The sequence below is a fragment of the Octopus bimaculoides genome, chromosome 6, assembly GCF_046866305.1.
Source record: "Octopus bimaculoides isolate indiv1 chromosome 6, ASM4686630v1, whole genome shotgun sequence".
Lineage (NCBI taxonomy): Eukaryota > Metazoa > Mollusca > Cephalopoda > Octopoda > Octopodidae > Octopus > Octopus bimaculoides.
This window is the reverse complement of record NC_142933.1, coordinates 93,382,207-93,402,841: the sequence shown is the minus strand read 5'-3', so window position 1 is coordinate 93,402,841 and position 20,635 is coordinate 93,382,207. Positions and strand designations below refer to the sequence as shown.

The 20,635-nt window shown below is 36.2% G+C and overlaps 1 protein-coding gene across 1 annotated transcript; it reads left to right on the top strand.

Annotated features, from left to right (window-relative positions):
• Positions 1-114: 114 nt before the first annotated feature.
• LOC106880741 (uncharacterized) lies at positions 115-19,873 on the top strand. The gene is made up of 14 exons (XM_014930834.3): positions 115-288; positions 3,288-3,319; positions 3,576-3,669; positions 5,263-5,360; positions 6,826-6,913; positions 8,387-8,458; positions 9,835-9,940; positions 11,788-11,915; positions 13,119-13,211; positions 13,964-14,286; positions 15,681-15,894; positions 16,727-16,912; positions 17,705-18,010; positions 18,930-19,873. Exons 1-14 carry the CDS (start codon positions 225-227, stop codon positions 19,064-19,066), a joined length of 1,941 nt encoding a protein of 646 aa, XP_014786320.1. The 5' UTR covers positions 115-224; the 3' UTR covers positions 19,067-19,873.
• Positions 19,874-20,635: the final 762 nt, after the last annotated feature.

Here is a 20,635-nt window from a genome sequence, read left to right as displayed (position 1 = left end):
CACAACTGAAATATATATTATACATATTGATATTAATAACTATATTAATTTACTATAAATAAAGAATACCGTAAATGTCGACTTATTATTCCACTAATTTCTTACAGCATTTCTACTTCGTTTTTGGTTGCAAGGTCACGTGGCTAACTATGGCGGCTTAAAATATCAACTCAATATTTATTTTAGTTTGTTTTCCTATTATCTGACAATCTAAACGAAAGAAAATGGGACGCAGATCTATAAACACCACTAAAAGTGGGAAGTATATGAACCCCACTGATCAAGCCAGTAAGTTTTATTTTTCGTATAGCAATAAATGTTTAGAATCGATGTTAAAGGAGCATCAATGAGTTTATTTATCCTAAGTGCCCCCCGACCAAATCTCAGCTCCTGAGTTTTCTGTAAATGGTTTTGTTATTTGACTCCTATTAATTTTTACGCTTGGAATTATTGCCTCGGTGATTTATTTTCTTGACATCATTGCATTAATAAACTAATAATTAACATTACTTGTTATGCTAATTGGTCATTGAAGTGAAGGGTTTTGCAAACATATTTTGTGTTATTTTTTTCCTGAACTGAATTCAGTGAAATGGTAACAGAAAGTCCTTTCAGGCCGATTTTAGTTAAGCATGAAGAAAAATAACTGTCTACGCATTATTTTCTCCTTACAACACAAATGATATTGCAATGTTAAAACTGGGTGAATTGTGAACTAGAGAAAAAATACTGCGATAAGGAAATAGAAAAACAACGGAGCAAGGATAAATTATAATAAAATGTTATTCATCAAGAAATGAAATGGAATAAACTCTGATTATATTGACAATCTAGAGAAAATATATGACTAAACTTCTCTGATTTTGTATTTTTGGTTTGAATGCATTTTGGAACTTTGGTATGTTGCATTTACATGACCAGATATTCCACTATGAGGTCTGCAATTTCAAACTTTTGCCAAAAGCCTTAGATATACTCTACTCTTTTACTTGTTTCAGTCATTTGACTGCGGCCATGCTGGGGCACCACCTTTAGTCGAGCAAATCGACCCCGGGAATTATTCTTTGTAAGCCTAGTACTTATTCTATCGGTGTCTTTAGCCGAACCGCTAGGTGACGGGGACATAAACACACCAGTATCGGTTGTCAAGCAATGCTAGGGGGACAAACACAGACATACAAACACACACACATATATATACATATATGCGACAGGCTTCTTTCAGTTTCCGTCTACGAAATCCACTCACAAGGCTTTGGTCGGCCCGAGGCTATAGAAGATATTTGCCCAAGGTGCCACGCAGTGGGACTGAACCCGGAACTATGTGGTTGGTAAGCAAGCTACTTACCACACAGCCACTAAATATGTTTCTAATTGATATAAGACAAACATTCTTTTGATTGATGTCTTTTGTTGTTTAGCCCTAGGTAAGTATCGATTAAGCAGATCTGTAATCAGATGTATTCTTGCCACATCTGATCCAATCTATATTTCAAGCTTAATGTATCTAAGACAACATCATACATTATATTGTATGGTAAGTAGCTTGCTTACCAACCACATGGTTCCGGGTTCAGTCCCACTGCGTGGCACCTTGGGCAAGTGTCTTCTACTATAGCCTTGGACCGACCAATGCCTTGTGAGTGGATTTGGTAGGCGGAAACTGGAAGAAGCCTGTCGTATATATATATATATATGTGTGTGTATATATCTTTGTGCGCTTGTGTTTGTCCCCCAACATCGCTTGACAACCGATGCTGGTGTGTTTACGTTCCCGTAACTTAGCGGTTCGGTGAAAGAGACCGATAGAATAAGTACTAGGCTTACAAAGAATAAGTCCTAGGGTCGATTTGCTTGACTAAAGGCGGTGCTCCAGCATGGCCGCAGTCAAATGACTGAAACGAGTAAAACAGTAAAGAAAGTTTGGCTGCTGTTTCTAACAAGTCAAGTGATCACATAAAAACTTCCTCATTGTCTGGCTTTTAAATTAGTGCTCACCGAAGTAGATGAAAGCTTCCGTAAAAATGCATAGCATATGTCACACATTGATAACCACATTTATGAATATGACAAGTGGATCACTTTTTATTTTTCATCTTATTGACCTGAAAATCTTCAGTCTGAGAGGTAGCAAGCAAATCTCATATGGTCTGCAACAAAACTACAAACAGCAAATTCAGTACCAAACATTTCAATCAAAATATATATATATAAAGAAATGTAACTAGAAAGAATCCAGTAATAAATGACGTAATTAAGAAAAAAAGAACCATTAGAGAATTAGGTGCATCATATTATTGGATGGTATGTGGTAGAATCAATAGGGCATCTTTTAGTTACATACTGTGTTCAAATCCTACCAAGGTCAGCTTTATCTTTCATCTTTTCCATGGTTAAAATTAGTAGTAATTAAGTACTGGGGTCAGTATAATCAAGCATGTGTCCTCCTCTGAATTTATGGTCTCCTATCAATTGTAGGAATCAGTTTAAGTCTATTTGAAGATAGCAAGCTGGCAGAATTGTTAGCATGTTGGGCAAAGTGCTTAGCAGCATTTCTTCCATCTTTATATTCAGAGTTCAAGTTCTGCCAAGGTCATCTTTTTGGGGTTGATAAAATAAGTACCAATTAAGCATTGGGGTCCATGTAATCCCCTGAAATTGCTGGTCTTGTACCAAAATTTGAAACCAATTAAGTCTATTTGGGTCTTCTCACTAGCTTCCCAATTTTCACTACTTCTTCAAAGTAAGTAGTGGTTCTGAGGAATATCAACTGATCACATTTTAATTTTATGGGGTAGCAATGAAGCTAAGTATAAATTTTTTGTGTTTACAATTGTAGTAGTAAATACAGTCATAGCTATCTAGTTAAAAATGCTCACTTTGTAGCCATATGGCTCAAGTTTGATCCCACTTTGTTAAGCCTTGGGCAAGTGTCTTCTACTGTAGCTTTCAAGAAACCACTAGTTTGGGGTGAAATTTTGGAGATGAAAACTGTGTGGAAGCCCATTATATATATATATATATATCATTTGATGTGTATTTGTGTTTGTTTCTGTCAAGATTGTAAAACTTCACCATTGTTGACCTGGGACTAAACAGTTGATACACTCACTGAGTAATAAGTCAACATTAAGGGGCATAGCTGGTTGAAACCAGTTCATGCAAATATTCAGCTCTGAGTAAAGCTATAAAAAACATAAATGAAAAGGAGTAATAAAAATTTATTATTTTAAAATGTCTAATTGTATGTTCTATTAATCAGACATAACCTGTCATTCTTATTTCAGGAAAAGAGGCAAGAAAAAGGGAGTTAAAAAAAGTGAGTATTTGTTATCATGCACAAAACCAGTCTATTAAAACAAAAATACGCTGTGATGACACAGACATTTTAGGTTTAATGCTTTACTTCATATCCTCCCCCTCATCTTCACCACCATCATTATCACCACCAACATCATGATTATCATCTTCCATCATTGTCATCATTTCCACAGCCTGCATTACCATGAAAAATTGTTGAGGTTCACCTGATTCTGATAAAATTGACTTTGGTATTTTTACTTTTGTATTTTTAGAACAAAAAGCAGCGTATGCTTGTACGCCAAGCTGTGCTGAAAGGAAAAGACCCTACCAAAATATTACAAGAGATGGAGATAATCGACAAAATGGGTAAACTTACTGTTTATTTTTATTTTATTGCATCTTTTTTTTTCCAGTATTTCTGACTAAAGTTCTTTATTTTAAAAACCAAACTTGGTGATCGTCAAGTACAGTTTAATTTTAACACCATAAAAATGATGAAAGGGTCCTAGTAATAATGTTCTGAATATAACTTGAAACTTATTGGGTCAGCTAACTAGTAATACAACCTGTAGTCCCAATCTGGCCTACAAACTTAATGTAAGCACTTCATAAAGAAATTCTTTGTTTCCTTTATCAATTTTTACTTAACCCTTTAACAGCAACATTAATTTTCATGATTATTCCAGTTATGATGTTGAATATCTACAAAAAATAGAATTGGTATTTTCTGCAAGTCACATTGCCCCAATAAAATCAACATATCTCAGCAAAAAATAGTTCCAAGCATGCCATTCCTCAACAAAAGATCAATTGGTACATAAAGCTGCTTTCTGCAGTTAAGGTTAATGAAATTTCGAGGGAATATATCTGATTTTTGCTGTAAAAGGGTTAAGGATCTATAAAATTCAGTATTAGAAAATAGAGTGCCCCCTGGCTGGCTCCTCTGCTGATGGCACGTAAAAACCACCATCCGAACATGGTTGATACCAGTGCCCTCTGACTGGCTCCGCTGCCAGTGGCACATAAAAAGCACCATCCAAGTGTAGTTGATACCAGTGTCCCCTTACTCGCTCCTGTGCCAGTGGCACATAAAAAACACCCATTACAACTCTCAGAATGGTTGGCGTTAGGAAGGGCATCCAGCTGTAGATGAGTTCAGATTGGAGCCTTGTGCAGCCCACTGGCTTGCCAGACCTCAGTCAAACCATCCAACCCATGCCAACATGGAAAGTGGACATTAAAGAATGATGATGATGATGTTATTTTTGTAGTAGCTTCAAACGAATCATTATCATCTTCATCATCATCATCATCATAATGATAAAAAGAAAGATAACAACATCCTGGCCTCTGATCTAGTCAGGTATCAATGTTCTCTTATTATCATAACTCAAAATATCAATCAATGATTTAGGTTAATACAAAAGAAAAAGTGATTACTTCATTTGGTAGATTTTTTAAACAATAAATTGTTTTCTCTTTCATAAATGAATTGATCTACAAACACTAACAACATGTTATATTCTGTTGCAATACAGTTTACTTGAATAATCAACTCTAAGAAAGGAGAGAGTGACAAAAAAAAAAAAAACGTTTACTTGTTTGTTGGGAAATGGAAGTGGCCTGATTAACTCCATACTTACCTTGAGACCACAACCATCTCTGGCTCTCCTCCCTGTTCAACCTAACCAAAAATGTTTTAATTCTTCACTGTGTGTTGTGCTATACATGGCACATACTAATTTTTAAGTCATTAAATGTGGAGTGATTCCTTCGTTACAAATTTTATTATCACTTTTCATCATCATCATCATCTTAATCTCCACTTCTCCATACTTGCATGAGTGAGAGGGAATGCATTGAAGCAGATTTTCTAAGGATGCCTTTTCTCTCACCAGCCCTTGCTTGTTTCCTATTTGCTTTGTAGATATATCCTCTGCTCTTAATTTTTTTTTCCAGAATATGATCCAACCCAACCGCCCAAACTAAATGAGAAAGTCTTGAAAGACAAACGGAAGAAACTTAAAGAAACTTTCCTGCGAATTCTAAAGCTCTATGTAAGTAACCAGTTGAACCAATATATTATAGTGGGGTGGTGTCATTTGAAAGCTAAAACAATGTGAAGCGCATTGTGACCAGCGTTGTATAACAACATCCGATAGTCTGGTGGATGCCATGATACCATCATATATGTATATAAAAAATAGTTCTCTGTAACAATTGCTTGCTGAGTTTGAGCAATGTGCAGAATTTGAACAATAGCATGTAGATATGCAGTGTGCAGAAGTATACTTCTATCCTTTTCTCACTGTTTTCTTGGATGAAATTGATTTTGCTAATACATACTCATAGACACAAACTTACAGCAAATATTAATACCATTACATATAGCTTTTTGTTTTGTTATTGAATTTCTGTGTTTATATGCATATGTTTATATTAGTGCTATATATTAATACATACATACATACACACATACCACCACCACCATGACTACCATCATCAGCATCAGCACACACACACATATATATATATATCATCATTATCATCATCAACTACACACAAGCCTGTAGCAAACATTATCAACTTTCAGATATCTTTCAGTTTTACTGCTAAATGAATGTCTGTGTATATTTGTATAGTATATATTAGTACATTGGTATATGTATGTGTGTATGTATACATATATATATATATACATATATATATATATATATATATATATATATATATATATATATATATGTATATATATATATATATATATATATGTATATATATATATATATATATATATATATATATATATATATATACATATATATATATAACAGGTATGGCCATGTGATTCTCCCAGTCACACACCCTATCTTCTTAAAAAGGAAGGTTGTCATATATAAAAGCCAATGTCAGTCTTCAAAAAATCTCTCATGCTTCAATCTTTAAAAAAATTAAGTACACATTGAATAATATTGCCCTTATTATACAAAAATGACAGAATGCTCATGACTGGAATGCTGTTTATCATAGGTCTGTTCCTCGAACAAAACCTGGGGATAAGCAGTAACAAATAGGAGAACCCTTATGTGGTAACCAACGTCAGAGCCACTGAATGTTCATTGAAACTGCTAGAAACAACAGCTAGAAACATGCTAGCCATATTCTAAATTGTAGTACTCCATTTCATATGCATATTACATAGTCTTGGATATGGCGAGGAGAACAAATGTTAAGAAATAATGACACCAGTGTTAATTATAATGATGATGAAGTTGCAATAGAAAAAGGGTTAATTGAAACATGCACTACGATTTTAACCTAAATCTTATTGTCACTTTAAACTAATCTCTGTATATGGAAATATCCATGTAAGATATTATTGAATGGCATTTTGAAGAACAGGTTGTAAATTTTTGTTAAAAAGTTAGATGCATATTTGACATTAATAAAAAAGAGTCTATTATTGCTTGATTTTGTTTGCAATATTTTAGTATGACTTTTGTTTTTCATCTCGTCTTACAGGATAAAGAAAATCCTGAGTATGCATTAGAACTAAGGCGAGCAGAGTCTGAGTATGATAAGAAGAGGATCCAGTTACAGATATACTTTGGTTAGTTCTACAGCCATTCACATCAACTGCAACTATTTTTTTAACCAATTAGGGAACCTCTAGAAACAGCTTCTAAATCTCCTTCAAACCAAACCCCACGATCTTTAAAAAAGAGAAGGGTGTATTAGACAGTGTTAGTCTTATATAGAGAGAAACACACATGATGGACACTCTAGACAATGTTAGTCTCAGATATACAAAGAGACAAGATGAGGACAGCTCAAATGCTTTTGATCATAAGTCTGATCAGTCAGGCTGACCTAAGGCTAAAGAGCACAACAGAGGTCACAGCTTGAATACTTTTACCCATAAATCTGCTTAGTCAAGAATGATTGAGCGTTGAATCAGTAGCAATGTCAAAATAACAACTAAAAGAGTAAGTGGTTTCCAATACTCAAATTTTCCTCTAAACTTTTCTTACTGTCTTACATATACAAACAGCAGATTTCTAGTCCATAGCTGTTGGAGAATAAGCCAAAACAGATGAGAGGGTGTTGTTTGAGGGTTAACTAAATTATAGGGGACCACTGAGTTGGACGCACTAATTTATGGATCATTAATAATTTACCTTGAAAAAAGTGGTGTGCACCGACGCAGTTATTGTAAGCGAGAGAATCACTTCTCGATTTATCTTAGCGTGGTTCGAAATTTAAATCGAAGAATAATGAAGGAGTTATAAGATCTTAAATTTTATAGTCATAAATAGCCATATATAGCACCATTTCATCTTTATTTGAAATCAACATGGTACAACCTTTGGCAAATAAGTTACACTTGTTTACTGGAGGGATTCAACAGTAAATGTCCAAATTGTATGACTGAAATATGCAACATACAATAAATTGAAGCTACAACTAGAAATGCTAGAAATTATTTATAAGTTCTGTTCATTTTTAACAATCACTTCTCCATGCTTGCATGGGTCAGATGGAATTTGTTGTGGCAAGGTTTCTACAGCCAGATACCTTTTCTGTCACCATCACTTACCTGTTTCCAAGCTAGGTAATATTTCTTCATGGCCAGGTATATTTTTCATGGAAGACTGAAAAATGAACAACATCGCTTGTATGGCAGTGATGCCTATTTACAATCATCACATGATGTCAAGACAAAGGTACACACACGCATGCTCGTATATAGATACATATACGATATGCTTTATTCAGGTTCCATACCAAATCCACTCATAAGGCTTTGGTTGGCCCCAGGTTATATGAGAAGACACTTGCCTAAGTTGTTGTGCAGTAAGATTGGATATGGTTGGGAAGCAAGCTTCTTGCTGATAAAGTTTATAAAGTTAAATTTAAAAATAAAAACATATGAGGATTACACTTTTAAAGTTCTGGAAATTAAAGTTGATTTGTCAAATGTTCCAGTGGTTTATAATCTCAGGAATATTTTGTAAGATTTAATCATCTTCTTGTCACCTCTAGACCTTGTGTATTTCAATTAAATATTACTTTTATATTTCAGAACAAGTGAAGAATGCTGAACGTGTACAACTGGATCAGATTCCTCTGCCTGACTTACCCTTGGAATACACCAGTAAATTAACATATTTGTTATCTACTTTCTTTTTGTCCTTGTAATGATTAATGATGTTCTTCATTTTCAGTGTTTAAAATATGAGTCTTTCGGAATTACCAGATGAAGATCTAATTAATGTTAACCAAAACTATTGTATTATATATAAAGTGTGTGTGTGTGTGGACACTGCAAACTATGTCCCAGGTAATCCATTTGGAGGACACTAACCCCAAAGAAGGAGTTGTTCAGGGTGGAGGCTCCTCTTTGGTCCTCTTTCATTCGACAGCTTCTTTAGTATTTGTGGCATGATTGAATGCTTTCAATACACTTTGCATAGAGGTTGGTGATAGAAGATACATCTAGCATAGATAGCAAGCCAAAAAAATGAAATACATGAGCAAGACATGGACTCTGCAAGGTGCAATGCAAGCTAGCCATTTAGGAGAGTTGTAACTCTAAGTAAGAACTCATACAGATATACAGGGGAACTCTTAAATATTTCTTATTTCTTTATTGCCCACAAGGGGCTAAACATAGAAGGGACAGACAAAGGGATTAAGTCAATTATATCGATCCCAGTGCGTAACTGGTACTTAATTTATCAACCCTGAAAGGATGAAAGGCAAAGTCGACCTCGGCAGAATTTGAACTCAGAACATAACGGCAGACGAAATACTGCTAAGCATTTCGCCCGGTGGGGTAACATTTCTGCCAGCTCGCCGCCTTAAATATTTCTGCATAGGAAAATATCTCACATGCAAGGAGCACAATAAAATGCATACAGCTCACACTATATGATGTGTTGGCTTGCTTCTCAGTTGCTGCATGTGCAAGATGATGCATACTATGTCAAGTATGAGACTCATCAGACCCATACCAGAATGGAAATCCAGATGTAAATTGGTGTGGTGATTATTGTATGTATGCTTTATAAACTATATAAATCAGACTGGAGCCTGGTGTTGCCATCCGGTTTCACCAGTCCTCAGTCAAATCGTCCAACCCATGCTAGCATGGAAAGCGGACGTTAAACGATGATGATGATGATGATGATGATAAATATCAAAATATAATATCTTATCTTAATGATCTTTATTAATTAGAATTTTTTTTTTTTTTTTTATCTAGAAACATATTTAAATAAATTATGTTAAAGTTTTAATTGTGAAAATGATTTCATGTGATATAAAAATTAAGTTTAAATCAACATATTGTAAGATCAAGGAAGATTGTTTAAATTCTATAATCAGCCTTTAGCAATAATTTAGTTAATTTTCTATATTTCTGTTATAAACTTAGATTTAAAGAAGTTGAACATGAACCATTGAATATTTATTTCCACTGTTTGAACTATAAATGTTTCATTGGGTTTTTTTTTTTTGTTCTTCACTCAGTTCCTTCTATGATTCCTTTACCAAATGAAATGCCTCCTCTTGGTGCAATACCAGCTCCAAACCAGAAACAACCTGTAGGCATTCTTAAAAAACCATCCTTGTTTGTGTAAGTATTGCTTTATGAGTTGTTTTTTTGCTTGTCTTGATTAGGCTTTTCAATACCACCCTACCCTGCTTATACTAAAGGATTCATATTTAAATTAAAATCTCAATTAATGTGAATGATATGGTGAAATTTCAGTTGGTCAACACCATCATAGTATATACAAGTACTAACCCTCCTCCAAAATCTTGAATATATCAAAATCATCATCATCATCATTATCATCGTTTAACGTTCGCTTTCCATGCTAGCATGGGTTGGACGCTTTGACTGAAGACTGGCGAACCAGACGGCTGCACCAGGCTCCAATCTGATCTGGCAGAGTTTCTACAGCTGGATGCCCTTCCTAACGCCAACCACTCCGAGAGTGTAGTGGGTGTTTTTATGGGACCAGTCAGGCAGTACTGTCAACGGCCACGCTCAAATGGCGTTTTTTACATGCCACCTGCACAGGAGCCAGTCCAACAGCACTGGCAACGACCTCACTCGAATGTTTTTTCACGTGCCACTGGCACAAGTGCCAGTAAAGCGACACTGGTAACAAATATTGGATTCATTTGCGGTTCGGGCATGGATAGGCACTGGCGTGGCTGTGTGGTGGTTAAGAAGCTTGCTTCCCAGCCACTTTGTCCTGAGTCCAGCTTCACTGCATGGCATCTTAGGTAAGTGTCCTCTACAATAGCCCTGTGCTGACCAAGGCCTTGTGAGTGAATTTTGTAGACAGAAGCTGAGAGAAGCCCTCTGCATCATCATCATTGTCATCATTTAACATATACTTTTCCATGCTTGCATGGATCAGGCAGAATTTGTTGAGGTAGATTTCCTATGGCTGGCTGCCCTTCATTTGTTTCAAAACAAGCACTGTTTCTCATAGCCTGGTATAATTTTTTCATCCTTTTCCATTAAATTTATTAAATTACTTATTAAAGTCCTTTGTTACGGTTGTACCTAATGTAATGGAAGCAACTCATCATCATCCCCGAAGAGTTATGCCCCCATGATTTCCCCACAAAATGTAAACAATACAAATGATTGTATTTGTAACTTTTATGCTGATTTAAAATGTATGGATTTCACAATTATCCTCTCCAGACAAGAAGCTTGAATTAACCCATTTATAGTTTGTTTTGCTTAATACTCACACATACACACATACACCTAGTCCACTTCCATATAGTCATTAAACAAAGACTAGAAAATTTGGTACATTTTTAATTCCATGTTACACTTCATTACAGTATAGGAAATACATTATAAATATTAGTATTAATATTATAAATATGATAAATTTATAATAAGAATATACATTTTGAGAATATGGAGAGGATCTCCTAACTGTAACTTCTCATTCATTTGATTATGAGAATATACATATGTGCTTCATGTGGACACAGCTTGGATTATAACTTGTTCTCTACATTTCAGCAGAACTTCTAGAGTGACTCAAGAACTGATTCTTTTACTTGCTTAAGTCATTTGACTGCGACTATACTGGAGCACCACCTTAAGGGGTTTTAGTTGAACAAATCAACTCCAGGATTTAGTCTTTGTAAGCCTGGTACTTATTCTATCGGTCTCTTTTGCCAAACCACTAAATTACAGTGCTGTAAACACAGCAGCATCGGTTGTCAAGCGATAGTGGCAGGGACAAATACACAAATATATATATATGGAATTTGAACAGTGTCTAATGAGTTGGAACAAATACTGCCAGGCATTGTATCCAATGCAGCCATCCTGTATTTTTTCCTCTTTTTCTTAATATATATATAGAGAGAGAGAGAGAGAGAGTCAGTTTTTACTATTAATGCATTTATTCTCTTAATGAATATAAACCTTTTTTTTTCTAGTCCTAAAACTGGTGATGGTAAAATCATTGATATGAAACTGTACATAGAAAAATCACCTCCAGGACCTCCACCTGGCTCACCTCCTCCTCTTACTGACAGTGAAGATGAAGAGTATGATCCTGAAAAAGGTAAGACATTCTTATTACTATTTCTGCATATTATACATTTCCTTTTAATCTTTTCTTTCTTTTATTCATATACTCTTCAACCTTTACCCGAATCTCTTGACCTTATTTTTTCATTAGTTAAAAATATCCCAATATTTTTTTATTTCTTTCAAGCTTTTAAGTCTTAACTGCTAAATTCTAGATTGTCTATTATATTATTACTATCACTATATATTATCTCATATAAAAATTTTCATTAATTTTTTTCCTACTATAGCTCCAAACCAATGAATGAATTTGGTATCTGGGGACTAAAAGAGTCCCGTTGTATATAAATATCTGTGTGTGTTTGTGCTTCTTTTTCTTGACATTGCCGAATAGTTGCAAATGAATGTCACTAGCATACAAGCAATGTCTTTCATTTCTACTTTTACCTGGGGAAACATGTCCTACCATAGAAAAATATTATTTTGCTTGGAAACAGGTGAAAGTTGGTGACAGAGTGGGTATCAAGCTGTAGAAAATCTGCCTCAATGAATTCAGTCTGACCAATGCAAGCAATGAAAATTAGGTGTTAAAACAATGGTTATGATGATGATGATGATGTAGTACCTTTTATTCAGTCAGTTCAACGTTCTTTCTGTATTGATACATTTTGGGACAGACAAAGGGATTAAGTCGATTACATCGACCTGAGTGCATAACTGGTACTTAATTTATTGACCCCGAAAAAATGAAAGGCAAAGTCAACCTCGGCGGAATTTGAACTCAGAACATAACGGCAGACGAAATACCACTCAGCATTTTGCCCGGCGTGCTAACGTTTCTGCCATCTCGCCACCTTTTGGGACTGTACCTCTTGCTATTCAGTGGCAGTGGAGCATGATGCAGTCCTGGGGCTCATTGGATTGTCAAACTGTCCAATCCATGTCAGCATAAAACATGGACATTAAATGGCAATGATAATTCTATCAGCTTATATAAAAGAAAATGGCTAAAAATTTCAGAAATAGTTTTGTTACAGATCTCAATTCACATATTTAATTCTTATTGACAGCCATAACTTTCTTTAATGATACAAGATGAATATAACTGTAAATCTTAGGGTGTATACTGGGTGATTCTGCTACCTGCAGGTGTAAAACCAAATCAGTAACTGCTCAGATTGGTGCAATATTTTTCTCTCGCTGCCCATTTTGACATTTGTGTTTCTTTCTGTTGTAGATATTCATGAAATCATTGGTAATGTAGAGGTTGAGGAACAAGCAGCTGAAGTTGTACAAAATGTTCCTGAGCCTGTTGGAGAACCACCTGCTGGTATGGTTTGCTACTTTTTTTTCGTTTTACTCATAACCCAATACACTCCTTATTTATTACAAAGTCTTAAGCCTTGTTTCTACTGCATCAATGAATGTGTTTGCAAGAAAGGAAATGTATTGTATCCTTAATCGAACTTTGACATTTTAATTTATTCTATTTCTTTCAACATTACAAATGTGTGTGTGTGTGTGTGTATTATATACTCGCATGCATATGTGTGTGTATGTGTGCAGGCATGGCTGTATAGTTAAGAAGTTTGTTTTGCCATCGTGTGGAATCTTGGGCAAGTGACTTCTGTTACAGCCCTGAGCCAACCAAAGCCTTGCAAGTGGATTTGGTTGATGGAAACTGGAAAAAGCCTTTTGTAAATGCGTGTGTGTGCCCGTGTGTGTATATATATATATATATATATATATATATATATACACACACATAGATATGTACATTTATATGTGTTTGTGTGTACCTTTATCTAGACATCATGTGATGTTTGTAAGGAGCATCACCATCATACTTGTGAAGTTATTCATTTCCAGTCTTCCATGAAAAATATGTCTAGTGATGTAGAAATTTGTTGGCAAGAAGGGCATCCAGATGTAGAAAATCTGCTTCGGAAATTCCGTCTGACCCACACATGGAAAAGTGGACATTAAATGATTGACAAATAACATTAAATTTATTGGTTGAAATATTTTAGATATCTCTCTCTAATTTTAATTTTTTTATTGTTTGTTTTTCAATTGTTTTAGCTAAAATTAGAAAAATCCGTTTTGCTGACGACAAGGCAAAGGCAGCGCCTGAGGAAACTGAAAAAGAGTTTAAGTATCAGTTTGCAAAGAAAATCCGTAAGAATGTCACACCTCTACAAGCGATGATGTTGCGTATGGCTGGACAACAGGCCCCTGATGTACAGGAAGAGGATGAAGACGAAGAGAAAGATGAAGAGAGTGACAGTAAAGACAGCAAGGAGAAAGAGAGTAAATCAAGAGAGCAGAACAGTTCTGATAGTGAAGAGGATGACTCTAAGGATGTCACTGAAGAGGATGAAAATACAAATGCTGAACAGAAAAATGTAACACTTCATTTTTTTTTCTCAACTTGCCTTTATATTTTATAAGATAATATACACTGACACTCCATTGCTTATGATGACAAGTATTCCAGTTGATCCAATCAATGGAATAGCCTACTCATGAAATTTATGTGCAAGCATCATGGCTTATGAGGACTTTTTAGTTTTGTTGAGAGCAAGACAACTTCCATAATGCTAATGCATCAAAAATACACTTAATACACTCTGTAAAGTAGTTGGTGTTAGGAAAGGCCATAAAAAGACCCTTACCAAGACTGAAACACTAGAGCAATACATGGTCTTCCAATCTGACTGATACAGTCAAACTGTCCACTTCATGCCAGCATGGAAAGTGGATGTGAAATGATAATGATACACACACACACACACACACACACTATTTTACTTCCTATTTTTCCTACTGGCATGGATTGCACAACATGTATATGCATATGTTTATTAAAAGTAGTTGTTTTCATGTATAGTTATATATAAAAACAATCAAACATTAATAAATTGGTCACTCAATACATTTAAGGTTAACAGTGACTTGGAATTTTAGCTCTGTTGTCTTTCGACTTGACTGTCTGACAAAGGCAACTGAGTCAAAATTAAGATTGCACCCTTTCCTGATCAATGAGCTTAATGTGTCCATTTATACTTTACTTAGTGTTGACATGTGTGAAGGCACGTGACTTAGTGGTTAGGGTGTTCAGCTCACAATTACAAGGTCATGAATTCGATCTCCAGTGGCGTGTTGTATCTTTGAGCAAGATATTCTATTTTGCATTGCTTCTGTCCACTCTGCTGCCAAAAATGAGTATGTACTCCTGTATTTCAAAGGGCCAGCCTTGTCACACCCTACATCATGTTGAACCTCCCCGAGAACTACTTCAAGGGTATGTGTGTCTGTGGAGTGCTCAGCCACTTGCATGTTAACCCATTACCTACTAGGGATCACTCATATGAGATCACTTAAAAATGACAAATTTCGTAATTATCTGTCAATATTTACACATATCTAACCTTTTTGCTATATCTACTAGGTATATTTCTCTGATATTCAAATGAGGTTTGCTAATTTTTCACCCAATATCTTGCTTATTTCTATTTTAAATGTTATTTTGATCATTCCAGTGTGTTTCTAAGGCTGTTTTATGCTAGAAATCAATGTTTCATAAAAAAATTCCAGTTGATAGAATTGTGGGAGGTAATGGAGCTAATGTTATGATCAAGCTGTCTGGTTGATCAAATCAAATGGAACACTCATTGTCATAACCAATGGAGTGCCATAGAGAGTGTAGACATAAAGGTTACTTGTTTGACTTTTTATTATTGACAGTGTAAATTCATTTTTGGTTTTATAGTAAACATAGGGTGTTTTCACTTTCTAGCTCTCAGATGAAGAAGACAATGCTAAGCAGAATTCCGATACAGGCACTCAAGATAATAAATCTGGACCAATTATGTCGATGGCACCTGTAGTACCAACAGCAACAGACATCCCTTCACATCCTAATAAGCTGATTCCTCCAGGTCCACCTCCAGGACTACCTCCTGGAGGACCACCAGGGGTTCCACCAGGGGTTCCACCAGGGGTTCCACCAGGTCAGTAAAACTTTTTATTTCTGAAAAGGACAAAAACAGAAGAAGGGGATGGTGGGAGCCAGAGTTTGGGAAGGACAGAGATAGGGGTTAGTACATTGTGTTGAAAGTGGGGTAGATGTTGAGAACAGTGCATTATATTGGTGGGAGTCAGAAATTAGGAGACATTGTGTTATTTTAGGAAGGTCAAAGGAATGGTAACAGTGCATTATGTTGGGCAGAGCAGGCAGAAGTTCAGTGACAGTGCATTCTGTTGGGGAGGACATTAAGTTGTTGGGGTAACATAAGTAAAAGTAAAGGCTACCTTTTCAAGTCATGTCGACTTCTAAGGGCTTATCTGGATGGGATGCTGGTCTGACACAAGATTACTAATTTTTGCCAGCTGAGTGGACTGAAACACCATGAAATGAACTGTTTTGCTCAAGAACACAACATGTTGCCTGGCCCAGGAATCGAAACCATGATCATATGATCATGAATCCAACACCTTAACCAGTAAGCTATGTACCTCCACTAACATAAGTAAGGGATAGTGCATTATGTTAGGAGAGGAGAGCAAAGGTTCAGGAAGAGTGCATTATGTCAAGGAGAAAAAGAGATTGGGAGACAATGCTTTATGGCAGAGAGGTAAGTTGAAGTGGAACAGTACTATATCATTTATTTGGCTGATGAACCATTCTGTTTCTAAAAGAAGGAGTTCTTTTATTTATTAAAGACACAATATTTCAGTAGTTTATCTCCATACAAATGGATTTCATTATTTGAATTAATTTTACTTTTTACTTTGTCAGGTGTTTGTGAATGTATTTATTTTGTTAATTCTTTTTCTTTTTAGGTCCACCACCTGGAGCACCAGTATTTATGAGACCTCCACCTCTGCGGCCTCCAGCTGGCACTATGCCGCGTCTCTTACCACCAGGTCCACCACCAGGAAGACCTGCTGGTTTACCTCCTGGTCCACCACCTGGCCTACCACCTAATCTGCGTGGTTTACCTCCCAGATTGCCCCAAGGACCACCTGGTGAGTGAATTTTCTGTTGTTTTTTGTAAATTTTTTTCTCCTTTTAATGAATCTCTCTGAGAACTGCTTTAAGGGTACGTGTGTCTGTGGAGTGCTCAGCCACTTGCACTTTAATTTCATGAACTGGCTGTTCCATTGATCAGATCTAGGACACTCATTCTAACCAGTAGAATGCTAGAAAAATGTAGAGACATCATTTTTGTATTTGATAATAGTAAAAGTTAATCATTTCACCAACCTCAGGTCTAATACCTTGACAGTTTTTACAGCATTATTGTTTGGGGATATAAATCTTCCTGAGTTGAGAGTGTCAGCGTATCACACCAAATTTTCTCTGAGGGCTCTGGTAGTTACCCCTTTTTAGTCAGAGGTTTAACATGTTGCCCTGTTTCATGCCACCCAGTACTTTACACAAAGTACTCTAGTACTTCCCATGAAGTTTTTTTTCTGTTACTAACATTAGGACTTTTCCTACTGTTTACCCCTGCAGACTTGCAAACATGCCAAATGAATTGAGCCACAGCACCTGTGGTGTCAATGTTAGAGGAGAGAGAAGGGTGAGACCCAAAAGGAAATGATGGCCTTACACCATTATGTTACCATCTTGCTCCCATCTTGCTCAAATACATAGATGTAAGGTTCAATTTTTCAGCAAGGAAAACATTACACTTTCTTTCGTTTTCCTTCCCCTTCTCTCTCTCTTTCTTTTTTCTTCTTTGTATTATATACTAATGTGCATAAAAAACTGCATAAAAAATTTTGGGGTTTTGATTCTGTTTTCTGTATTTTCAGGTGTTGTTCCACCCCGACTCATACGACCTCCTGGAGCATTACCAAGCATCCCACCTCCTGGCCTGCCTCCTCCGCCTGGTGTGACTGGGCTCGGTCCACTAAATGCCAGTGTGTTGAGTGCCCCTCCAAGCATTGTGAAACCTCCATTAAAATCCAGTGAGGACAATGTGAAATCTGGCAGCAGTGCCACTATTGAAGCCAAGCCCCAGATCAAGAACCTCCTGGCTGATGTGACACGATTCACTCCAACAGCTCTAAAAGTAAAGAGAGGTATTCGTGATGCTAGAGGTCGTGTAAAGATAATCAGTAAGTATTGTTGCTTCATGTCTTTATTTCTGCTTTTCCTGTTTGCTGTTTTATTTTCATGTCTCTATGCTTGCATGGATAGGTTGGTTTTTACGGCTGAATGACCTTCATGTTGCTAACCACTCTACTTTGAGGTAGAAGTAATGCATTTTTTTTTTTTTTTTGTTAATCCAACAAACAGGAGTACGCAAAGTTATGTTCGTTGGCAAATATGGTCAATGCTATGCTTCACTGATGCTGTCATAATAAGTTTCAGACAAACTGAAAATAACTGACACCCCCTTTCCAGCTATACCAGCATGGAAAGCTAACAAAATAACAGTGATGACGATGATGATGATGAGATATATTAGATATATCATCATCATCATCATCATCATCATCATCATCATCATCATCATCGTTTAACGTCTGCTTTCCATGCTAGCATGGGTTGGACGACTTGACTGAGGACTGGTGAAACCGGATGGCAACACCAGGCTCCATGTATATAATTTTAATGTCTGGAGGTGCAATGGCCCAGTGGTTAGGGCAGCGGACTCGCAGTCATAGGATCGCGGTTTCGATTCCCAGACAGGGCATTGTGAGTGTTTATTGAGTGAAAACACCCAAAGTTTCTGTTGTGCCTGTAATTCAAAGGGTCAGCCTTGTCACACTGTGTCACGTTGAATATCCCCGAGAACTACGTTAAGGGTACACGTGTTTGTGGAGTGCTCAGCCACTTACACGTTAATTTCACGAGCAGGCTGTTCCGTTGATCGGATCAACTGGAACCCTCGACGGAGTGCCAACAACAAATTTTAATGTCTACTTTTCCATGTTTGGATGAGAGAGAGAGTAGGGGATGATTAAATAAGTGTACATGTGTGTTTGTGTTCACATTAACATATATTCACATGACAACTATTTTTGTTTTTAGATCCTAATCTGACAGCAAAGGAAGAAGAAAAGAGACCTTCCGGAATGCAGAATAAACCCACACCCACAGTGACACAGACGAAAACTAAGGATGATGTTTATGAAGAGTTTATGAAAGAAATGAAAAACCTTTTGTAATTACACTTCTCCTGTTGAGAACTGTGTTTGCTTGGGTATCGTTGGCAAGATTACAGCCTCTGTGTCTTACCTTGGGTGGCTTGCCTTATATCCAACACTTGTCATGTACATTTTCATTATTAGCAACCTAAGCAACACATCTTTATTAAAACACTAATTATACATATATATATATATATATATATATATTCCATGGGCTCACAAGTTCAAAAGAAGCTGTGCCTGGCCACTTAGAATAAAAGGCTCAAAGACAAGTCTGAGAGTGAATAAAACATATATTGAATCCATAATCATAAATCCAACTAAATGCATATTGTTTTGCTTATGGCTTTGCAAGAACAATTCCCAAACAATATATTTTGTTGGACTAATGATTGTGGATTAAATATCTTTTATATATATATATATGTATATATGTGTGTGTGTGTATATATTATATATATATAATATATACACACATATATAGCTTAGTTTGTACAGAACTCCTTTCTTGAACTGATTTTATGATTACAGTACATCTGCCTCCCTTTCAATTCCTCCTCTTCCTCTATATTTTGTGATCTCGAGTGCATTGTTGGTCTAAAGAAACTACAATCTCTCTATATTAGGCCCAGCTTCACAAAGACAAAGCTTCTTAATTTCTTGTGGCTTTGTTCCCCAGAAATCCGCACACACACACATGTTCTGTTATACAGAAACAAGTAATGGAGAGGATGTTAATTTTGAGGAGGTTTTATTATTTTTTTTTTTCAAATATTTTTGTTATATTGATAAAAAAGAAGAAAAAATAAATATGTATAAATTATTGATGCTTCGTTGTCTTGTATTTTTGTTTGTTTTATTCTTTTCTTTTATTTGTTTCAGTCATGCTGGGTCAGCACCACCTGGTGGGTTTTTGTAGATTACCTTTCCCCTCTGACCTACTCACATGACCTCCCCTATGCCTCTATTTCCTTCAGTGACTTTCACAGAATTCCTCCCCCACCTTGGTCTATTTCTCCCTTCCTGTTCCTTTTCCCTCACACCTTATGTTTACACATACCCCTTATTATGTTGGACAGCCCTAGATCTTCTTACAAAACCAACCCTATAGCTTTTTCGAACTTTATCCCTCCCTTTTTCTCAACCCTATCACTAATCTCTTTCCTCTCCCTTGTTCCCTGTAATTTTCCCCCATCTTCTCTTACTTACCATTCCCTCATCCCTCAGCCTAGGATCATTACCCACTTTCTCTTCTGGTCTGACTTTCCAAGTTACAACGTGATCATCACTAGTACTGGTGCCATGAGAAAAGCACTCTGTACATTCTGTAAAGTGGTTGGCATTAGGAAGGCATTCAGCCATTGAAACCATACCAAAAATAGACATTAGATTGTGTTAAAGTATCCAACCCATAACAACGTGGAATATGGATGTTCAATAATGACAATGATGTATGTATATACACATGCATGTACAAGGTCTGATCAATAAGCATCTGGACTGGTGCTCTAAAGACAACTGTAACACGTACCAAAGTAGTCCCCGTCGGAAGCCACACACTTAACCTACTGCTGTTTCCATTGATGG